We start from the raw sequence: 20724 nt of genomic DNA, 5'->3' as shown, positions 1-20724 counted from the left end.
GCTTGCATTGTGAGAAAAGCCCCACTGTGATACTACAAAGATTGGAAAATTACGTGACGCAGGACTTTGAAAAGAGGTGACTGTTCAGACACTGACCAAATGCCTGACAGGAAAATAGACGGAACTATTCATAATTGACAGAGAGGAATGCGGGTTTTCTTAAGACTGACATTGTTTCAGTGGGATAAGAGGTGTCATAATATCTTATTTGTTCCCGGGCGGAGCTGATCTTCACTTGATTTCTAGCATAATAATCTGTCCTGATAGCGGCTTTATCTTTCTACCGTCTGCTTACTTTTGCCACCAATTGTAAACTTTCCTTTGTCCAGTCCTTTAAACATTGTACGTGTAATTTAAAGTTGTAATGTCCCTTTATATAAATGTAAGTATTTTGTTTCCAGTAAGTATTGGTCTCAGAGTCCTTGAAATATTCCTTGGAAATCATTCTTTTTTTCAAATTAACACTAGTGCAAAGTAATTGCCTTTTTTTCCAGTTTGTTAGTTTTGTTTTAAAGAAATGTGTCACTTTTGTTCTTTAAAATCCCATTTTTTATTTGTAATACTATATTGCTCTTATATTGTGTTTGCCGAGAATTTGGAGCTTTCAGTGTGCCCCATTCTCTAGAGAAGGATGCCACGGAGCTATTTGGACGCTGAGGTTCCATGGATGTCTTAGAATGCACCTTTTGACCTTTCCCCATTTATTAGGTCGAGCCTGGGCAGCGCATTTGCTGCTCTGCGAGGCATGCTGTATTGCAGTATGGACTTGAACCCCCGCCCACTCTCTGCCATGTTTGTCATTGACTTGTGTCATTGTCCTTTTTAAATGCTTGCTTTTGATTCGTTAATGGATTTGTTAGTCCCTCCTTAGTAACGCCTTGTTTTCATTTGTAACCTCCCATGAGGACTGGCCCTTTTACTTCAGTTGTTACATGGTTTTTGTTATTTAGTTTGTAAGCACTATGTTCTTTTATGAATTTCTCCGATTGCAGGCCAGACATGCATTTTTGCAACATTCAGCGTGCCATGCACACTTTCACTTTCCAAGCAGTCCGGGACAATGGCGTCCTCTTCTTTCAAATGAAATGGGTTTCGCATTTACAAGAGTTTGAGCTTTTGGCATTGTAAATGGCAGTGCCTTTTATTTATGTGTTATTTATCAAAACAGATAAATAAAAGGAATTGTCATTTATAATGCCAATAGGTTAAACTCACGCAAATGTAAGACCTATTGCATTGCAAATGCTTGTTTTAAACGTGTGTTCAAATTTGTGCTACAGCACTGTTACTATATACACCACAGGCTACGTTATGACTCATCAATTCATTTATTGCAAATGTGTACTAAATCATACCTTCATTTCATGGCTGGTTTGTAAGTGAGGGTCAGAGTCCCACAGGCGGGTTGGACAATGACACATACTTTTCTGTGAATGTGGCTCATTAGGGAAATCGAGAGGGTCACATTCACAAAACACATGGCATTGTACATACACATTGGCATTGAACATACATTCTATTCGAAATCGTAAGCAGAGGCCACTGTACCAGATGAGCTCTTTTTGCAATAACCACTTCATTCTGGTCGATATGCATGTTGGTTATTGTAAATTGATAAAGACACTTCAAAGAAAAATTTCATGAAAGGTCTCATTCATACAAGCCAATTCCTGTGTAATCCAAAGCCCACTCTGTATTATTTCTGTCCTGACATATGTGCCAAAAATGAGTTGCATTGAAATGATGTACTCCTAACCATTCTTGTTTTGATTTTTCTTTTAAATGTACAAGTTCTGCCTAATGTTAGCTGCAGTATGTTTATTATCAATGCTGTTTTTTTCAATAGACACCCACATCAAAGATGGAGATGTATGAAGACCTTGGGCCAGTGGGAGAAGGAAGCTATGGGGTTGTAATAAAGTGCAAGCACAAGGGAAATGGACAGATTGTAGCAGTTAAGAAATTCTATGAGAAGCCAGAAAAAACTGTCAACAAAATTGCTTTGCGAGAAATCAATTTTCTAAAGGTTTGACATCTTTTATTTTACAAATAAGCCTTTGTTACTTGGAAATGGAAGTATTGCTTACCACAAATGTACACATAGACAAGGGGACCAACAGAAAAAATAGCAGAATTTGTGGATACATTCCTACAGATATATGTAACCAATCTGCCATTCTATATTAGAGATAGCAAACATGTACTTAATATTTTGAATGACCTAACCTGGGATCAGGACATAAAATTTGTTACAATGGATGTGAGTTCGTTGTATACAAATATTTTACATGAACATGGAATAGAGGCCTTGATATACTACCTATTTCGACGTCCAGTTGAATTACTTGAACATTCTGAGATGCTCATTGAAATGTCGTCTTTTGCCTGTCTCTTTGTGGGATGGCTTGAAGCGGGGCACATCTGGGGCCCATCTGGAGCAAAATGGCAGGAACACATTTTATATTATGGTCGTTATATTGATGATTGTTTGCTAATTTGGACTGGTACTGATGAGGACTTGTCAGACTTTATTGACCATATGAACAATATTCAGAGCAAAATGACATTTACAATAACATCAGACCCAAACAGTATTGTTTTTCTTGACTTAGAATTATTTCACTGTGAGGGAAGAATACAAAGCAGAATGTATAGGAAAACAACAGCGTGCAATGCTTTATTGCACGCAAACAGTGCCCACCCAAGAAGTCAGATTAGTGTTATCCCCTACGGGGAGATGTTGAGGGCCCACAGAAACTGTAGTAGAGATGAGGACTTTGTGACTAATGTGAGAGACATTGAAAAGAGAATCCACACCAGGGTGAGATAATAAGAAAAGCTAAAGAGAGAACTTTAAAACTGAAACGTCCAGACACTTTGAAACCTGCCTCCAAAGCAAGAAAGAGTAGGAATAATAAAGTCCGTTTGGTGACCAATTAGCATCCCTTGTCGCACAAATTGTTTATGATACTCAAACAGAATTGGCCTCTCCTAATGGCGGATAAAGCTCTGGTAGAACACATCTCTAAATCCCCCAGTATAACATACAGAAGGGGTAAAACGATTCAAAGCCTGAAAAGCCCAAGTTATCCAACACAACCCAGGGCAAAAACAATGTGGCTTAGAAAATTGAATATTGGATTTCATGTATGTGGCAACTGTAGTATGTGTAGACTGGCAAAGAAAGGAGTCCATAAATTTGGGTATAATGATTCACATACTTTTCAGATCCGTCAACACATAGAATGCTTAACCAAAAATGTAGTCTATGTGATTGAATGCAAGTGTAAAAATATTTATGTAGGCAGTACTATCCGCCCTTTAAAAGAAAGGATGGCTGAGCATTTTCGTGCTCTAAAAAAATCTAGGCACTAGATACCTGATAGGATGCCATGCGGGGGGACCTGCCCAGAGCAAAAGAAGAAACTAGGATTTCAATTTCATGGTTTTGAAGTAGTATACAGTGATCCCAAAGGTGGGGATAGAGAGCATAAATTAAGACAATGTGAAGCCCGATGGATCCTTAGGCTTTGAACGGTAGAGTGCGGAATCAATATAGACCAGGAACTGCACTATTTTTTGTAATAAAATATATGCGCCCGAATACTCTCTATATAATGGAGTCATCATGTTTTGCTTATTTTCAGATGTAAATGTTTGCATATGAATCTGTTATTATATTATGTACTTTTTATGAATTGATGGACCTACTCATTGACACTGATGCTTTTTAACTGTACGATTGGTAATTTAGTGAATTTCAATCGTTAATCTTAACATATATTTGAATTACCTTTGTGTCTCAAGTTCCAAACTGATTGATATCATGTGAAGAACGGAAGATTATTGTTGTACACAGTGGTGTAATTCGGTATTTCTATTTCTTTTCTCCTCTTACTGTATTTTTCCCTTTCAAACTAAGAACTATCCAGCCTCTAATACTAGCTGCTATTGGGCTTTCAAGACCCGAATAGAATATGGAGTACAAATATGGTCAATGAGACTTTTATTCTGTATAGTGATGCTGTTATTTTCAAAACAAATTTATTTTGGAATGTAAATCATAGTGATGAATTTATATTTATTTTGTATGGCTGTGCATTGGCTGGATTCCATATAGGTAGTGATAGTTACCATACTTTTTTGGTAACCTACAAGAATGTAATTATAAATTTAATAAATATCGATGCTTGGTTATATGTTTCGGAATTATTTGGCTGCATGATTTATGTTTGTTTCGTCCTTAATGCAAATTATGTGCTCTCACATTTAAGTCTATATGTGGAATAGAGATAGTTACAGATAGTGTTTTAGTATATATTTTTTACGCTATATATTGGATAGTAGGCACATTTTACAACTCGAAAATGGTGCCGTTTGTGAGAATGAGATAGTTTCCCATTGTATTGAATTGGTGGTTATTACATAAAGGGGGTTTCACTTATCGTCTTCAAAGACTGTGTATTCGGTGCATCTCACCATTCCAAAATGGCGCCCATTAGCGACTGCGGACCTGTAACAGAGTCCGTTTTCACTCTTTGAACTGGAAACCAGGTATTGGTGCTGGCTGTTTCAACCCGCGAATTGCATAGCTACGGTTCACTCACATATTGAATACCGAAGATGACGACGGAGTACTCTCCTAGGTAAGGCTGCCTGTGTGACTGAGAGAGTTTGCGGGTTGATAACTTTAAACGGGTTTGTTATTTAATTTTGCACTCGGCGAACCCTTATCTGATGTCTTTCTTATTAATCGCAAATGTATTTAAAATATGCCTTCAGTTAGCGTACCGGGCATGCTATTTTGTCGTGTTCATAGATAGTGGAAGAATGAACCAACAACTCTGCCACGGTTCTTTTTACTTCAGATTTATGTCTTGTGCACTTATTGAGTGTATTCTGTAATAAATATAACAAGCAGAACGTGTTTGTTATTTAATTTTGCGCTTGGCGAACTTTTATCTGCTGCCTTTATTAAAAATCGCGAATGTATTTACAAATATGCCTCCCGTTAGCGTACTGGGCACGCTATTTCTTTGTGTTAATAGATAGTGGAAGGATGAACGAACAACCCTGCCACATTCTTTTTATTCATGATTTATGTCTTGTACACTTATTGGAGAGCTAGGATGTTTGTATCCTGTAATGAATATAACGAGCTGTGCAATCACATTGATTTTAGCCCGGTTTGGGATATTAATATTTGAGAGTAACATTTACACTAAATATACAGGATTAAGTATGATGTATGACCTAGAAACATGCGTAACATTTGAACCGCTGCCTTTATGGAATCTGACCGATAATCATATTTTTTCATAGTGATTTTTGTATGGTGATTTTTTTCATAGTGATTTAAATATGATCATTTTCCTTTCAGAAATGAACTTATTTCCCTTTGGATTGGATCTGACTTGTAGTCCTTTTTGAGGTAACTTGACCTTTGATCGGAGTGAGCTTGTTCAAAGCCGAATAGGCCTTGGTAGTCTTAAGTTCCTCTAGTTTCCCTGCATCTTAATCTTATTGCAAAATATATTGAGATTAAGTGAGATTAATATTTCATTTGTGCATGAATTTAATCATTAGAGTCTATATTTGATAAATACTGATAAGTACGAGTTTGCGTATTGGATTAGAAGTTATGGCTATATTCTCTTTTTTTAGATATCTACCTAATATTGGAATAGACAACTGATTGATACGTGACTTATTTAAAATAAAGAGTCCTCTTATTATGAGGAACCACTGAAAACTGCTCTTGAGAATATAGTAAGAGTGAATAATAGTTCTAATCAGCCGCGGTGCGTCCATTGGGGCGTAGGGGCGTAGCCCCACTAAGCCCTGGACGCACCATGGAGGCACTGCAGCTGAGCTAAGTAATTACGTGACTTCTTCACAAGCAGCGCGGGAGTGACACGTCAATGCCTGGTTGTGCGGCCGGAGTGCGCAGGGGGGGGTGGCGGGGCTGCTGGTCTGCTGCAGCTGCTTGAGTGACAGTCTGCAGCAGGCCAGCACTCTGCGCATAAGACTCCCGGGCTGAGACTTGCCCGCGCATGCGCCATGCCAGCAAGCATAGAGAAGGGGCAAGGGGTGCGGCTTCAGCTGGGCCGGGTTTTTACAGGCTGCCCAGGGCGAGCACACAGTGTGCCCCCCTAGCACCAGGATTGGCTTGTCCACCAGCGCAACATCCATTATTGGATGCCGCACGTGGGTGGGCGGGGGCAGAGTGGCGCGAGCGCGACCCCGGGCAGGAGGAGAAGCGTGCAAGCAGACCCCGGTGAGAGCCCCCCAGGCCCGGTGTGTGAATGCCCCCCACTCCCCCCCACCCAGCCTCCCGGTGCCAGAGCAGAAGTTGTGGAAAGTTTCCGCCAAAGACGGTGAGTGCAGATTTATATAGCGCGAGCTTGACCCGGAGGAATTGAAGCGCTTCACACAGTTCACATGAGCACCAGTTACATTACACAGGTCACGTCATGGCAAGTACAGGAGACCAAGAAAGACAGTTTAAAACATATATTCTTTGACAATTCCTATTCATTTGTAGGACGGGACAGATGTACACAGCAATCATGTCTAAAATGTAAGGAAGCTACGGAGAAGAGTATTGTTTTAAGACTTGTTTGGAAATGGGTGACCAAAGTACCTTTGACAACTTGCTTATTATTTCCGGGCCGGATACCAATTGGTGACCCCTGGGAAGCATTACAAATAGATGTCATTGTCTCACTCCGAGTCCGGCCCGTTGTGCGTGGGGGGAGGGGAGGGGAGGGGGGGGGGGGACGGGGGAGAGAGGCCTATTACAGCAAATGCACAGTCCAGGGCGCAGGTGCGAACTTACAGCGCTGCTCTGAACAGGGAATCAGTCAAATGCAGATCAGCTGTTTGAAACCACCGATCTGCCTTTCACTTGCAGCCGGAGACCCAGCGTCAGTTTAAAGGAGCACTTCCGTCACCTGCGTGGAGGGGGAGGCCAGGGGGCCTCTTTAACCCCGGTATACGAATCTTTCGGGGCCAGGAGGGGCGGGTTGATGACTAACAGGGGATCCCCTCAATCTGGAGCACTGACAATGCACCTCTTGGCCGCTCCATCTCCACTGTGCACACATCTGTAATATGGTGTGAATGCAAAGGAAAAGTGTTACATCCATTTGCATTAAGATTATTCTCATGACGTCGCATCAGCTCTTCTGCAGAGGACAAACCGGTCTTAAAATGAAGGATACAAGCTAAGCCGCTTTACTAGCGACATTAGAAGGGCGGTTACTTGATGAGAGGAGGAAGTTTAGTAAATGCTATGATTCATACAAATATAATGAAACCGATCAATGGTGTGTCGAAATGGGTAGCATACCCTTTTAGTGTTATTTTTTAAGTTTGGTGTTAGGTGAGGCCTTTTGATTTTACTAAAGTTATATACTAACATATAGGGTCTTTTAATGCATCCTCTACATCCATTGGTCTGCTATTGTGTCGTTCTCACATTTCTTTCGCCCACTTCAACGCACAGAATGGCAATGGACCATCCCCTTTAGCCATTACCTAATTTCACAAAGAGTGACAGCATTCTACTCTTTCCCATAGAGCACATCATCACACAAAGTAGCTTCCACCAGTGCGGCCGACAAACTACTATGACAACTGACCGTGTGTGATTCTGGAGATCAAAAAAATGCATTGCTTTTAGCCAATGTGTTTTGTATTTTTGATGTTGGCAGGGCTCCGCAGATCCCCCAACAATAATGTTTAATAAAGCTATGACAGAACAAGCACTGGCACAGCTAGAAAGTTGGCAGCCAACACCAGACCTACTGGCTTTGCCAGAAATTTATGTTGTAAACCAGACAGCTTTATTATTATGACCGAGCAGTGGCTATTCTCTCAGAGAGTTTGATGCACATATTCCTTGTGGCTTTAGCATTTTGTTTTTTTCTGTAAGAGCGCCATTATAACAACAGAGGAACCGAGAAAACTGCAACCTTTCCAGAATGATCTGCAATATTCATATTGACTCTAACCCGGGTCCTCAGCTTGGAAGCTTGCAGTGCTGCTGTCTACACACCATTCTGTGCGAATTTGAGAGGGATGCCGTGAGCGCTGCTTCTGGTGAGAGGTGCCTGTGAATATGAGAGAAGGTGAGGGAGCAGGCCACCCTGCTGCCGGCTTCGCTGCACTTGACTCACGATGCAAGGAGGGCTTCCACTGCCGTTTACTACTTTGTCTTGGCATTGAAAGCACAGCATAAAACACACGATAAGGTTTCTTGTAGGTAGAAGCCTATATTAAAAATCAGAATCTGCTTAACTCTACTCCACAGTGAAAAACATGGAGCCCTCTCCTACGCTGCCCACAAGTGTATCTTCCCTCATAGCATAAGATTACTACTCCAGCAAATAAGTCTTCCCTGGCCTGATGCTTTACAGCTGCCCTCGATAGGAAGCCGTAGAATCTTTAATGAGGGCAGTACGCTCTGGAATGGCTTGCTTACCAGAAGCTCTTCTTTCTGAGCATATATTGATCTGCTCAAGAGCACAAGAGCCCTGTTAATGTACTGAGACCTCTTCCCCTACCCTCTCATATGTCTCACTAGTCCAGCAGGATTCAGTGTCAGTGACCACACCTCTTTTCTAGAAAGTATATGCCCGAGCAGATCTGATTCCAAGGTGAATGTTTTACAACACTCCCATGCTTTCCAGCTAGGTCTGCACAACAGAAACACATTTGCGTACGTAAACCTATGTCACTGGACTCTTCAGGCTCCCCAAATGCCCAAGCCTAAACTGTAAAGGGCTAACTGCATGACTATTCTAGTGTGTGTGTCGTCATTATTCCTTAGGGGCTGCTATCTTTCAACATTGTAAAGTGCTTCGACTCAAAAGTTACATGTTTTAAAACGCCATTCTTACATATATATTATATTTCATCCATTTGTCTCCTGGGTAGAGCACGATCGCGCAAAGTATCAGTGTTTCATCCTTCTTTTTTTTCTGTGCGGCGTTTAGGTTGCACCGCCAAAGATCCACGGGATATCAGACAGACAGACCCCCTTTGCACAGGCTCGCTCCTTGAAATATGTAGCGCTTTCCGTCTCTAGATTTAACTGTGGTTAATGCATGATATTTTTGAAACATAAACACACTGTTTACCCTGGAATGCTTCTTATCATATCCTATCGGTTTATTCTGCTGGCCAACTCTTAGGCATTTTCCCACAAAGAATTGAAACGCCAGGTCTGAGACATTACAACTTAATTAAGCTTAGGAGGCCTTAGATTTACGCTTAGCAGCATATGGTAAATAAACAAAGTCTGTAGCTTAATGGCCCTTGTGGGTGGGACTACATTAGGAGCCTTCTTGGAAATAAAGAGGGCGAGGAATCAGACGCATTTACACACAACAAGGGAACATGGCTTTCTAATTCCATAGCAGACTCGTAATAGATTTTGTTTTTAACTCTTCCATGCCAGCAATATGAAATACTCAATCAGAAAATGTTGCTATGATTGTGGTGTCGAGTTCAATGTGCTGCATCTCTAGGCCCATATATGATACTTTTATGATCATGATGCATGCTCTGCCGTGGTGTTGGGCGTGTGTGACCTGAGGTAAGAGGTAGGAGGGCCTATTTGTGGTGTGAGGTGGGTCTAGATCTGTGTATGCTCAGAATAGTGATGAAACACAAACATTTCCCTCACTACAGGCACTGCTGTATTGCAGGTTTCTTGAATACCCAGGGATGCATATTAAGGGCAGTATCTGCCTTTGATTTATGAAGTGAGTTGATGACAGCATACCTTTCAATGTGGCATGCAGACCAGCCAGGTTTATCATTGATATCAATTTTGTCATGTTAGATGTTGTATTTACTACAGGTTGTGATTCCTACATAATTGATTAGTGACGTACTGGTCTTGCTGAGGATGGAGCAATGGAGATTGGGCAAAAGATGATGGCTATGACAGCAAGTGTCCTATTATTTAATTTTGGCAATTCACCTTTGCATTTAGATCTCCCCATGCTTTTGGATGCATGAATGATGCAGCGATTGACAAGGCATATCTAATTGTCAAAAGACAAGGGATACATAAAGGGGAATTTAGAGACACCTTTGCAGATCCATTCTGCAAAGGTTTTTTAGGATATACTTGACATAACTTTCATATTGTTCATATTCAACTTCTTACTGAAGTGCATATTGCTCCAAACTGTCATCCCTTTCTGGTCCATGGCTATGCATACACACAAATTAGAAGATGTAACACACTAGTCTAGCAATCAACAGTGAGGGACTAGCAATTTAAGAAATCAGCATGTTTTCCATCCAGTGGAGTTATGGTAGAGTCATTTACATGTTCACGACTGCTATACAATCAGCCAGTCTCTGATTCCTGTATCTAGCAGAAAGGGTATGAAACCAGCATGAAAACAGAGTACACATTACATTACCAAGGGTTCATTCCCTGCCCGTAAAGGCACATTGCCTGATCAGTCAATGTGTTTACTGTTACTGATCATCTGTTTTCCTCTCCATATTGTTGTGATGTTAATGCTATTGGTTTTACTGGAAATTGTGTTGTATTTACAGAAGTGATATAGTTGAAGTAAAAGGCACTTTACGCCCATTCCCAACCCCACCCATCCATGGGTTGCGGAAGCTAATTAGCAGACTGGGAGCATTGCTTTTATTTTCCTTTAGTGTAATAGGCTGGCTGGTGAAGTACACTTCCCATAGTGTGCAGTCACTTCAATTTGCCTTTAGGTGACTACCTGGCTTGATGGTGGTTTTCTATTTGATTTCATGTAACTCCTTGTCTTGATGAGTGCATTGGTTTTAGTTTGTTTGAGGTAACTGCTTCACATGCTGGTTTCATCACACAGCTGATACCCACCCTGAGAAAGCCAGAGCTGCCCTGTTAGTGGTATCAAAACCAGTGCGCTTAGGTTCCTTACAGCTCCTTCACTTGAAGTGGGTTACCACCTACCCGTTACTTTTTGTATCCTGCTCGTACCAAGTCAGACCCAGACCAGTCCCCACAGTTGCTCCGGATTAATGGACATTGTCATGTCATCTCAGGCGCGATGTAAAGAGTGAGCTGAGGACTCTTTTGGCTCAAGAACCAACTAGCTGGTGACCCTTGTGGTTGTTTAAAGATTTAAGATCAGCCTGTAACTCAGTCTTGAGCTGGGTCGGTGACCTCGATTACAAAGTGGCTGTGCCAGATGTCCCATTATGACCCCTTTTGCCTGTCTCCCCTTCAGGCGCACAGGGCATAAAACTGGGGGGTTCTCAACCCTGCCAAAAAACTGAGGGGTGACCCTGAGAGCACAGCTGCCATCCTATCAGGGGTGGGATGCTTTGGTGTGCTGGTCTGGTTTTCTGGGTGCATTGGCTCAAGCTTTTTCCCATGTAATTGATTGGGTGTCTTGGTAAGTTGCTTTTATGTGAATGTCTGACTTATGACTGTGCATTCCTTTCAGTGTGCACTTGCTTCAGTTTACTTTTGAGTCACTGTCTAGTTTGCTGGATGTATTGCTTTCATTTCTTTCATTAAACTGTTTGACTTGCTTGGTGCTTTTATGTTGGTGCCTGCATGCTGAGGTGTACTCTTCTTCAGTTTAAATGTATGTGACTGGCCTGTTGACTAGCACCCTGCTTTCAAAGTGAAGGTTCACAGGTTCACACTTGCTTTAGTTTACTTTTGTATGGTTGACTGCATGCACTGTTTTGCTGGATGCATTGCTTTAAGTTACTACTTGATGCATTGCTTTCAGTTTGCTTTAAAGTAATTGCCTCTCATTTTCCCAAAGCTTTGTGAAGGCTGTTTCCCAACTGCGTGCAACTTCTTCTACTCTTAGAGCTGAGATTTTCATGAAAGTCTTATAGTCTGAATTCAGCACCTGAGCGTAATAGGACGAAATGTATGAAGCTCTGTGGTTATACTGAATAAGCAGCTACTTATGTTATGCCATCTATTAATGTAATAACTGCACTTTCACAATTGCTTTATTAACCTTCCTGCTTTCTCAAATTTGCTTGAAAATGCACGATTTTTCTTCTTTTTTTTCAAATTTTTCTTGGGGGGGTTATCCCCCCAAACCACCCTTTTGGGGTTGGGGCTCGCTCGCTACGCTCGCTCGCTGCGGTGCTGGATGCAAATCACTTTGCGCCCCACCACTTTGAAATGTCACCCACCGCTACTGGTTCTAATTGAAGATCTTTTGAATATTTTCTGTTATTTCATTTCCCATTAGTTTTCATGCTGTATGGGACCACAGACAGGTTATACCTGGAATGTGGTGAACTCTATCATGAAGATTAATTGTGGTGAGTGATTGAATTATTTGTTTTTTTTGGACGTACTTAGACTGGCTTCCGAACTATTTGATAGGTGTCCGTTTTGGTGTGTGAAATCGGACCCATCATTTGCTCTTAAGAATCAAATTATTTTGTAGTACAATGGGTGTACCCTAAACATTATGGTAGCCTGTAGTGTTTGTATTGTTCCTTATACTTAGAATTTATACTCAGAATTTTCTCGTCTTCTTTTCTCATCGACATGTGCTGAAGAGTCCCAATATATATATATTCTTTTCACTGGGTGAATTTCTGGTGATTTTTGACTTTTTCTTATTCTCTTGCTTCTTTCACTTAAGACATTGGTGATGGTGAAGAAAAGTTACTCATGTTTGACTTATTAGATTTTATTGCTAAGTACATATTGTTTGTTTTTTGTTTATTTTTGTAGCCCTGATGAAGTCATCGGGTGATTGTTACCCTAGACGAAACACGTGTTGGCTTTCTGGCTACATTATTTATGAGTTCAATCAACTTATCAACAAGAATCCTCACTCTTTGAAATCTCTGCCATTGTGAAGAAAAAAGAAAGAAAAATAAATGAATTCACTGTTTGAATTTTTGAAAATCAGATATATTCTTGGATTATCTTTTTTCTTTGACTTGATATATTCTAAAAGATTTTGTTTGTGTTGTGCTCGGGAACAACAATTTGTTTATTGCTTATTCACTGTGGTTTACACAGAGGATTATTTGGAACGTGGGTGGCCGTTGCTTCTTGTTCCCTGGAGCAATTTGTTAATGGATCTGTTACTAATGTATTGGCTTTGCGCAAGGTATAACCTAGCCACGCTTCACAGTTCATACACAAAGACAAGGCAACAATATACATTTACAATACATGTAATAAGACATGGATATCATGCTTGCATACCAAATTGTCTTTGTAATGCTATTGTTTTGGATTATTTTTATTTGATTTTCTTTAAGCAATTGGGGCAGAAATGCACCTTGCATGGTGTATACAGTTGTGCTCTCCTGCCCTGAGTACACAGTTGTGAACATCTAATATTGTGTGTTTTTTTTTTGGCCCTGGACTGATGCTGATATACTGTGTGCACAGAGACCTAGGCCTGTCCCTTAACATGATTGAGGTAGTGCCCCTGTCTTGGGTCCTGAAGGAATGGACCAAGTATGCCCTCATTGACAGAAATTCGACTACTGACCCTCTCATGAGTTTCGTACATAAAGTAGTGGTGGCAGGTTACCGTATTTTGTGAATCCTTAGCTATAACCAGACCTTTTTATCTGTTATTGGAGTGGAGACCTATATATTGGACCACTGGTGTAAAGTTCAGCTTCTATGCACTTACCCATATCATAGCATGTATTTTGTGCTTGTTTATTTATGTAGCCTGCATGGTACAAGAATAATGTTTGTGAGTGTTTCAAATCAGACCCCATGGAGGAGATGTGGACTTAAAACTCTGTCAAAAAGAAGCGGTACTTATATTGCATTTCAATACTGCCTCCTATGGGCTTAATGAAATCTCAGAAAGCCAGCATTTGTTACTTATACAACTTGAGCCATAGAGTGGTTCTTTATACGTTGTATATGCACAATTAACTCTGAAGAAGTCCATACTAGGAGTAGAATTAGTTCTGAACTACATCCCCCAGAATGCTTGGAGCTACTTCATCCAGAACCAGGAACTATAAGGCAGCCCTGCCAGTTCTTGTGGATATAGAAGTTGTGCGCATACTATCATCGACCGAACTAAGGAAAAGTTGATGGAATAACGCCCGATTTCGCATTGTTGATTTCATCTGTGAGTAATGGAACAATATTTTCTCTTATAGGAGGGTGTCTAGGGTACCGTAGCTCACAGAAGACTATTACAGAGTGGAACATACTAATATGAGTAAAGAGATGTGAGCAGTAGCCGCACTTGAGAGACAGAAGTCGGGCATGCATGTTAGAGACTCGAACTAATAGCGCAGTATGTATTTGTTTACAAATTATTTTACGTAGAGTGTACTCAGGTAGTTAAATTGTTTTGTGATAGGTTAAAGAATTCTGGTGTGCAATATGCTCACACTTAATTGATTCTCTATTTTCGGAAGAGTTGGTTGAAACTGCCGCTGTCCAAAACACCTTTGTACACGGATTGTTCATTGTTTACTACGTGAGTAATGATTCAGCTCAGTGGCTGTGAGAAAATATGGATTTGCTTTTTACCATTTGTTTACTGGGACTCATGTTTACTATTTTCAGATTTGGAGATTAAGAAGTGAAGGTTTTTTTTTGAGTACATTAGAAACTGAGTCATAACATTTTGTAATTAGTGACATAGTGATTGTTTTTTTGTTTTCAGAGCTCACCAGTTCTGAGTCCTGAAGAGAACCCACTAACTATGTCATTGGTTCAAAACGTGTCGACAACAGCGCAACCGACAAGCGAAGATATTAGGCAGTATAACAAGGAAAAAACTTTGAATTTGTAGAAATAAAACACCTGGTTACAACAGAAGTAGATCTCTAGGTTGCTTTACCCATTGAGTCAGGAGTACTAGTAAATATATACTAGATGTCCTTAAAAGTTCTCCATTATTGGCCAGTATAGTTCAGAACTGTGAGTGTAGAGTTGCAGTGTGTAGTAATGATTTGTATATCAATTGTGTTAAATTTTGTAACGGGGAATAGTTTGTGCAGTGTTTATAATTGATTTGTGTGTTCACTTTTGTCCATTTTTGCTTGTAACAATCTGGCCTAATGTGTTGGGTGGTGGTGTTTATTTTTTATGTATGACTTGGCCTTTATACTCTTTTGTATATGTCAAAAAACATTTTGAACTGACACAAGGAATTTGACAAATTATGTTGGATGATCACTACTATTGAATAGAGTGCTCATAAAAACTGTCTGTATAAATAGTCAGTATTGGCATCTTCTTTGTTGTGAACTTCCATGAAAGTGTAATTATTCGGAATCGTGACGTCAAATCTGACTTTACCATTAAGGAGGGTTTTAAATTATAATTCATTTAAAGGCAAACATGACAATCTTACCTGCTACCAATCAAAATGTATTGCTTATTAAATGTAATAAGGTAACCCTATATTATCTAATGGGAGAAGTAGGCCTTACAGTATTGAAACACTAATTTGTGAGTTTTTCACTACCAAGTCATGTAAAACTTAAAAGTATGTGTCCAACAATTTAAATACAATACACATTCACTTATGGGCCGTTTAGGGCCTACAATAGGGTGAAGTACATGTTAAACAAGGAGTTTTAAGCTTGGCAAAATGTTTATTTTGCCAAGGCGAGTTGGCAGTTAAACCAGTACACGCGCTGTAAAGGCAGGCCTGACACATGTTTTGAAGGACAACTTAAGTGGGTGGCACGATAAGTGCTGCAGCACCCCTAGTATCATTTAATTTAGTGGGCCTGGGTATATTGTATGCCAGTTGACTAGGGACTTATAAACAAATTAAATATGGCAATTGGGTGTAAGTGAATTTGACCATGTTTTAAGGAGTGAGTACAAGTACTTTAGTATTAATCAGTAGTGGTAAAGTGCACAGAGTCCTATTGCTAACAAAACCGAATTCAGCAAAAAAGGAAGGAGAAAGCAACAAGTTTAGGAGTGTTACTGCAGAGAGGGAAATGTCCAACAGGTAAGGGAAATGGGTTATTCCACAAGGGAACATGTTTCTCCTGTAAGAAAAGATTGAAAAGAAAAAAATGTATGATTGAACTTCAGCACTCTCTTTCCACATTATATATGGGATAAAGTAGCTCCTTCAAAACATTATAAGGATATTGCAAGACAGTAAGAAGTTCCATGATCACCCTGAGGAATCAGGCAGAAGGTGGAGTTCTTTAATGGAGTCAAGGAACTCCTAGGTTATTTGCAATATCCTTTAGCGTATGGCAGAAGGTATTTTATTATTCTTCTTCTCATAATACATGATTGCACCATCACCATCCCAACACGCTGCTTAAATCCTTGCTGTCTTGCTGCTGCAAATGAAAGAGATGGTATGTGTTGGAAATGTCTCTTTCTGTAGAGTCACCTCCAAACATTTTGCCTTCCTCATTCCCTTTTTGCTGAATTTGTTTTTGTTGGCGTTAGAACTCGGGGCACTTTAGCAGTGCTAACCTGTGCTAAAGTGCATGTGCTCTCTCCCTAAAAACTTGGTAGCGTTGGCTTAACCACAATTGGCATATTTAATTTACTTATAAGTCCCTAGTAAAGTGCACTACATGTGTCCAGAGCATGTCACTGAAATGCTACTAGTGGGCATGTAACAGATTTTGCCACCCACTTAAGTAGTCCTTTAGAACATGACTCAGGCCTGCCACTGCAGAGCCTATGTGTGCAGTTGACCTCACCATTTCCACATGGTACTTAAAACACCTTGCCAAGCCTTAAACTCCCCTTTTAGTTCATATCTCACATCTAATGTAATCCTTAGGTAGCCCACAGGGCAGGATTCTATGCAGTTAAAAGGTAGAACATGTAGTTTTGAGTTTTACATGTTCAGGTAGTGGAAAACTCTTAATTTTTTTTTCCACTGTGAGCCTTCCCCTCCTTTAGATTAACACTGGGGATTCCTTGTTAAATCTAATATGTGTGATTACCAATAAATCCTCTTTAAAGGTAAAGTAGAATTTATCATTACAATTTTAAAAATGAGACTTTTAGGAAGTTGGCATTTGTTTGCTCTTAGCCCTGTGTGCCTGCTGTCTGCCTCCAATACATGTCTGGGGTGAGTGACAGCCGGGCCTTGTGCATTCTCTCTAGGCAGACACACACAATGGGAGCTTAGGTGTGACTTGATGGGCCTTAATGGCCCATAAACTGGCTTGATGAGGAAGCGTAGTTGAGCACTGCCTCACTTACACCTGAATGGGCTGTGTCTTGTCCTCACAAAAATGACTACTTAGCACCCTGTAGTAAGTCTGGAGCCAGGGCAGGAAAGGGAGGACCTCTGTGTAGTTCAAAGCGTCTTCCCCCACTTCAAAGGCACCGCTGATTATAAAAATGTGACTTATAATCATACCACTTCAGTATACTTCTGGATCTGTGGATACTCTGCAAGGAAGATGTCCTGCTGTGCTTCTCAAGGACTGCCACTCTGGTGGACTGCTGCTCTGGAAGAGCTGCTTTTCTGCTGTGATGATCTGCCTGCTACCATTTTTTTTTTTTTTAAACCTCTGTCCAGGCTGAGAGCCTGGGTGCCCTCGGGGATCCCCATAACTGTGCAATATCCCTTTTAGCCACCATATTCTCCAAAGTGACCCATTGTGTCTGAGCCACGTTATAGTCGTTGGGTTCCCACACATTCAACAGACACCTCCGGGCCTCAGGCAATATCGAAACTCCCGTAACTTCCTTCAGGACATCATGCACACGATTCCAGATTGACACGTCCTCGGGGCATTCCCACAGAATATGGAGGAAGGTACCCATCATACCACACCTGCGCTTACACAACCCATCCACAGAATAACCCATACGCAACAATCGGGGGCCTGTTACGTAAACACGGTTTAAAGATCTTTAATTGCACCAGCCGAAGACGGGCCGGGATCGCGACCTCCTTAGGAGAGGATATTGCAGCCTGCTAATCTTCATCATCTAGCTCCAGTCCATCGCCGGTCCAAGCCTCTCGCAGTTGCAGAAGAAGATCAGTTCGGTCATTTATGAGTTTTTTATATATTAGAGAGATGGTACTATCCGGGACGTGGCCATCAAGCACTCTATCTTCGAGAGGGGAAGATTCCGGGATGAGGGTGCCGGCCGGGAAAACCGAGCCAATCGCATGTCGGATCTGTAGGTAACGGAAGTACTCCCTATCGTTAAGCGCATATTCAGTTTTTAATTCATCGAAGGTCTTTATCCTGTCCTTGACCCAAAGATCCCCAACCTTACTGATGCCGATGAGGTCCCACTTTTCGAAACCCTTGGTAGTCCATAAATTGCCTAGTTTCTCAGTGACATAGAGCGGAGCCGCTCGGGTCACGACGGCAGACCAGCCCGTAGCTGCATTCGCACTATACCAAATCCGCACCGCAACTCCGGTGGGTCCCGTTAACGTCCTACCCGGCTGCTTGGAATGTAGCGCCCTGTTGTAGTCCCCACCTGGGAGCAGCCATTTATCCATTGCGAATGCTGGGTTGGCCACAGGGCCGTACATAGCGTGATTAACTGCGCTCAGTTGGGAGGCCCAATAGTAGCGTCTGATGTCATGCAACGCAATGCCCCCGTCATACCAAGGCAGTGTTAACTTAGCTAAGGCAATACGGGGGCGTCCGCCCCACAGTAACTTCCTCTGAAGGCATTCGATCTCGCGGAAATAGCTGGTGGGTACAAGGTCAAGTGTATTTTGAAGTGCGTATAAAAATCTGGGCGGGGACATCATTTTGAAGAGGACCAGAGACAACGGCAATCTACAACAAGCTTTCACGTCGGATTTCAACCGGAGAAGCGGAGGGAGCAAATTACGCTGGTACCGAATCGCAGGGTCAAGCAAAATATATATCCCCAAGTACTTGAAGCCGGTGTGTGAGACCTGTATCGGGCAGTTGCGCGGCACGAGAGGTATCTCACCAGTAAGCGAGTAGACACAAGACTTATTCCTATTGATCACCAGACCAGAATTCTTACCAAAGGAGCTAAGGACATCAAACAGTACCCCCCAACGATTTCCGACGGGAAGTAAGGTACAGGATGATATCGTCCGCATATAGCGATATGCGGTCTTGAAAGTCGGGGGCCCATCTGATACCCTTGAGCGAGCGGCAGCCAGGTGTTCCAAGGTGAGCGCGAACAGTAACGGAGACAGGGGGCATCCTTGCCCGAGAGTGAAAGGCTCAGAGACCCTACCATTAACAACCACCTGAGCCAGCGGCCTCTCATAGAGAAGTTTGACCCAACTGATGAACACAGTGCCAAAACCGAACTTCGCAAGGGCCGCCCATAGATATGGCATCTAGAGAGACCAAAATGGCCGGATCACGCAGCGTCTCCGCCCTCGCAAGAACTCCGTGAAGGCGACGTAAATTATCAGGTCTCCAATCACTTTAATTAATCGATTTGCCAATAATTTTGCCAGAATCTTAGGGTCGGCATTCAAAAGTTATATAGGTGTATAAGAGGTACACAAGTCCCGGGGTTTCCCTTCTTTATGGATTACGACAATGGAAGCCAGTCTCTGATCTCGGGGAAGCGATCCATTCTCGCTCGACTCCAGAAACATCGCGCGAAGATACAGCGCCATTTTGTCGGGACACAACTTGTACAATTCGATGGGGATACCATTTGGGCCTGTGGCTTTTCCCGAGCGAATGGAGCGAATAGCGAGCGCTATTTCATCGGTAGAAAATTCCGCCTTCATAATCTCTCTATCAGAATCAGACAAGCTAGGCAGTGCGATATCTCTGAGCAAAAGATGCAAGTCCTCCTCAGGCCTGTCAGAGACTGGCGCATACACCGTCTGGAAGTGACATGCAAACCCCTCCACTATCTCTAGCGGCTCAACCACATGCACACCATCCGCTCTTTCAACAACTGGCACCACTCGACTCAATCTTTCCTTCTTATCCAGCCATGCAATCAATTTCCCAGCTTTATCACCCACATCATACAGGCGTCCCTGTTGCTCGCGACTCATGGCCTTAGCAGCGTCTGTCACCAAGGCTCTATAGTCAGACTGTTTTAGACTCAAGACATGTACCTTGTCCTGCGTGACCCCGGACTCCAGGTCTGCCTCTAGGGCAGTGATTTCAGACTCCAATCTCACAACCTCCTCATTATTCCGTCTTTTAGCATAGGCAATCAGCGACAGTGTCTGGCCTCGAATCACAGTTTTGAAAGCCTCCCACAGCGATATAGATGAGGACACGGACCCCACATTTTCGGCAAAGTAGTTGTCGATAGCCTTGATCACCCCCGCCCGGGTTTCAGGATTACGGAGATGCCAAGGAATGATCGGGGCGACCTGACCCCCGGCTCCCAGCTGGATATCAATAAGAAGCCAGAGTGGGGAGTGATCCGAGATGCCTCTTGGCAAATGTCGGACCTCTCTCACCGATACGGCCTGTGCCGCCGGCATGAGGACGTAATCGAGCCTCGCAAGGCTTCCGTGTGCACCAGAGTGGAAGGTGTATTTGGCCTGTCTGGGGTGTAACATTCGCCAACAGTCAACAAGACCCAATGTATCCAGAAAGCTGCCAAGGCAGGACTGCGATCTCGTAAGATCTCTGGGAGGGTTACGATCTTCCCTACCACAGACAACAGAATTGAAGTCTCCTCCCACAACCAAAATCCCTTCGGGGAGCTCCAATACCAGTTTCCCCAAGTCAGCAAACGTCGTGGTTTGTAAACCCGGAGGAACGTACAATGAGAGTATCGAGATAGTCTTC

The 20724-nt window shown here is 42.2% G+C and overlaps 1 protein-coding gene across 1 annotated transcript in view; it reads left to right on the top strand.

Annotated features, from left to right (window-relative positions):
- Positions 1–20724, top strand: part of LOC147702949 (uncharacterized) — a 4293369-nt gene that overhangs the window by 30125 nt on the left and 4242520 nt on the right. Inside the window, exon 3 of the mRNA XM_086929459.1 lies at positions 1847–2026. Within this exon, the coding sequence (XP_086785585.1) occupies positions 1862–2026 (165 nt within the window). The 5' untranslated portion in view covers positions 1847–1861. The remainder of the gene's footprint in view (positions 1–1846; positions 2027–20724) is intronic.

Source organism: Lissotriton vulgaris, chromosome 7 (assembly GCF_964263255.1).
Source record: "Lissotriton vulgaris chromosome 7, aLisVul1.2, whole genome shotgun sequence".
Lineage (NCBI taxonomy): Eukaryota > Metazoa > Chordata > Amphibia > Caudata > Salamandridae > Lissotriton > Lissotriton vulgaris.
This window is presented reverse-complemented; position numbering and strand designations above follow the sequence as displayed.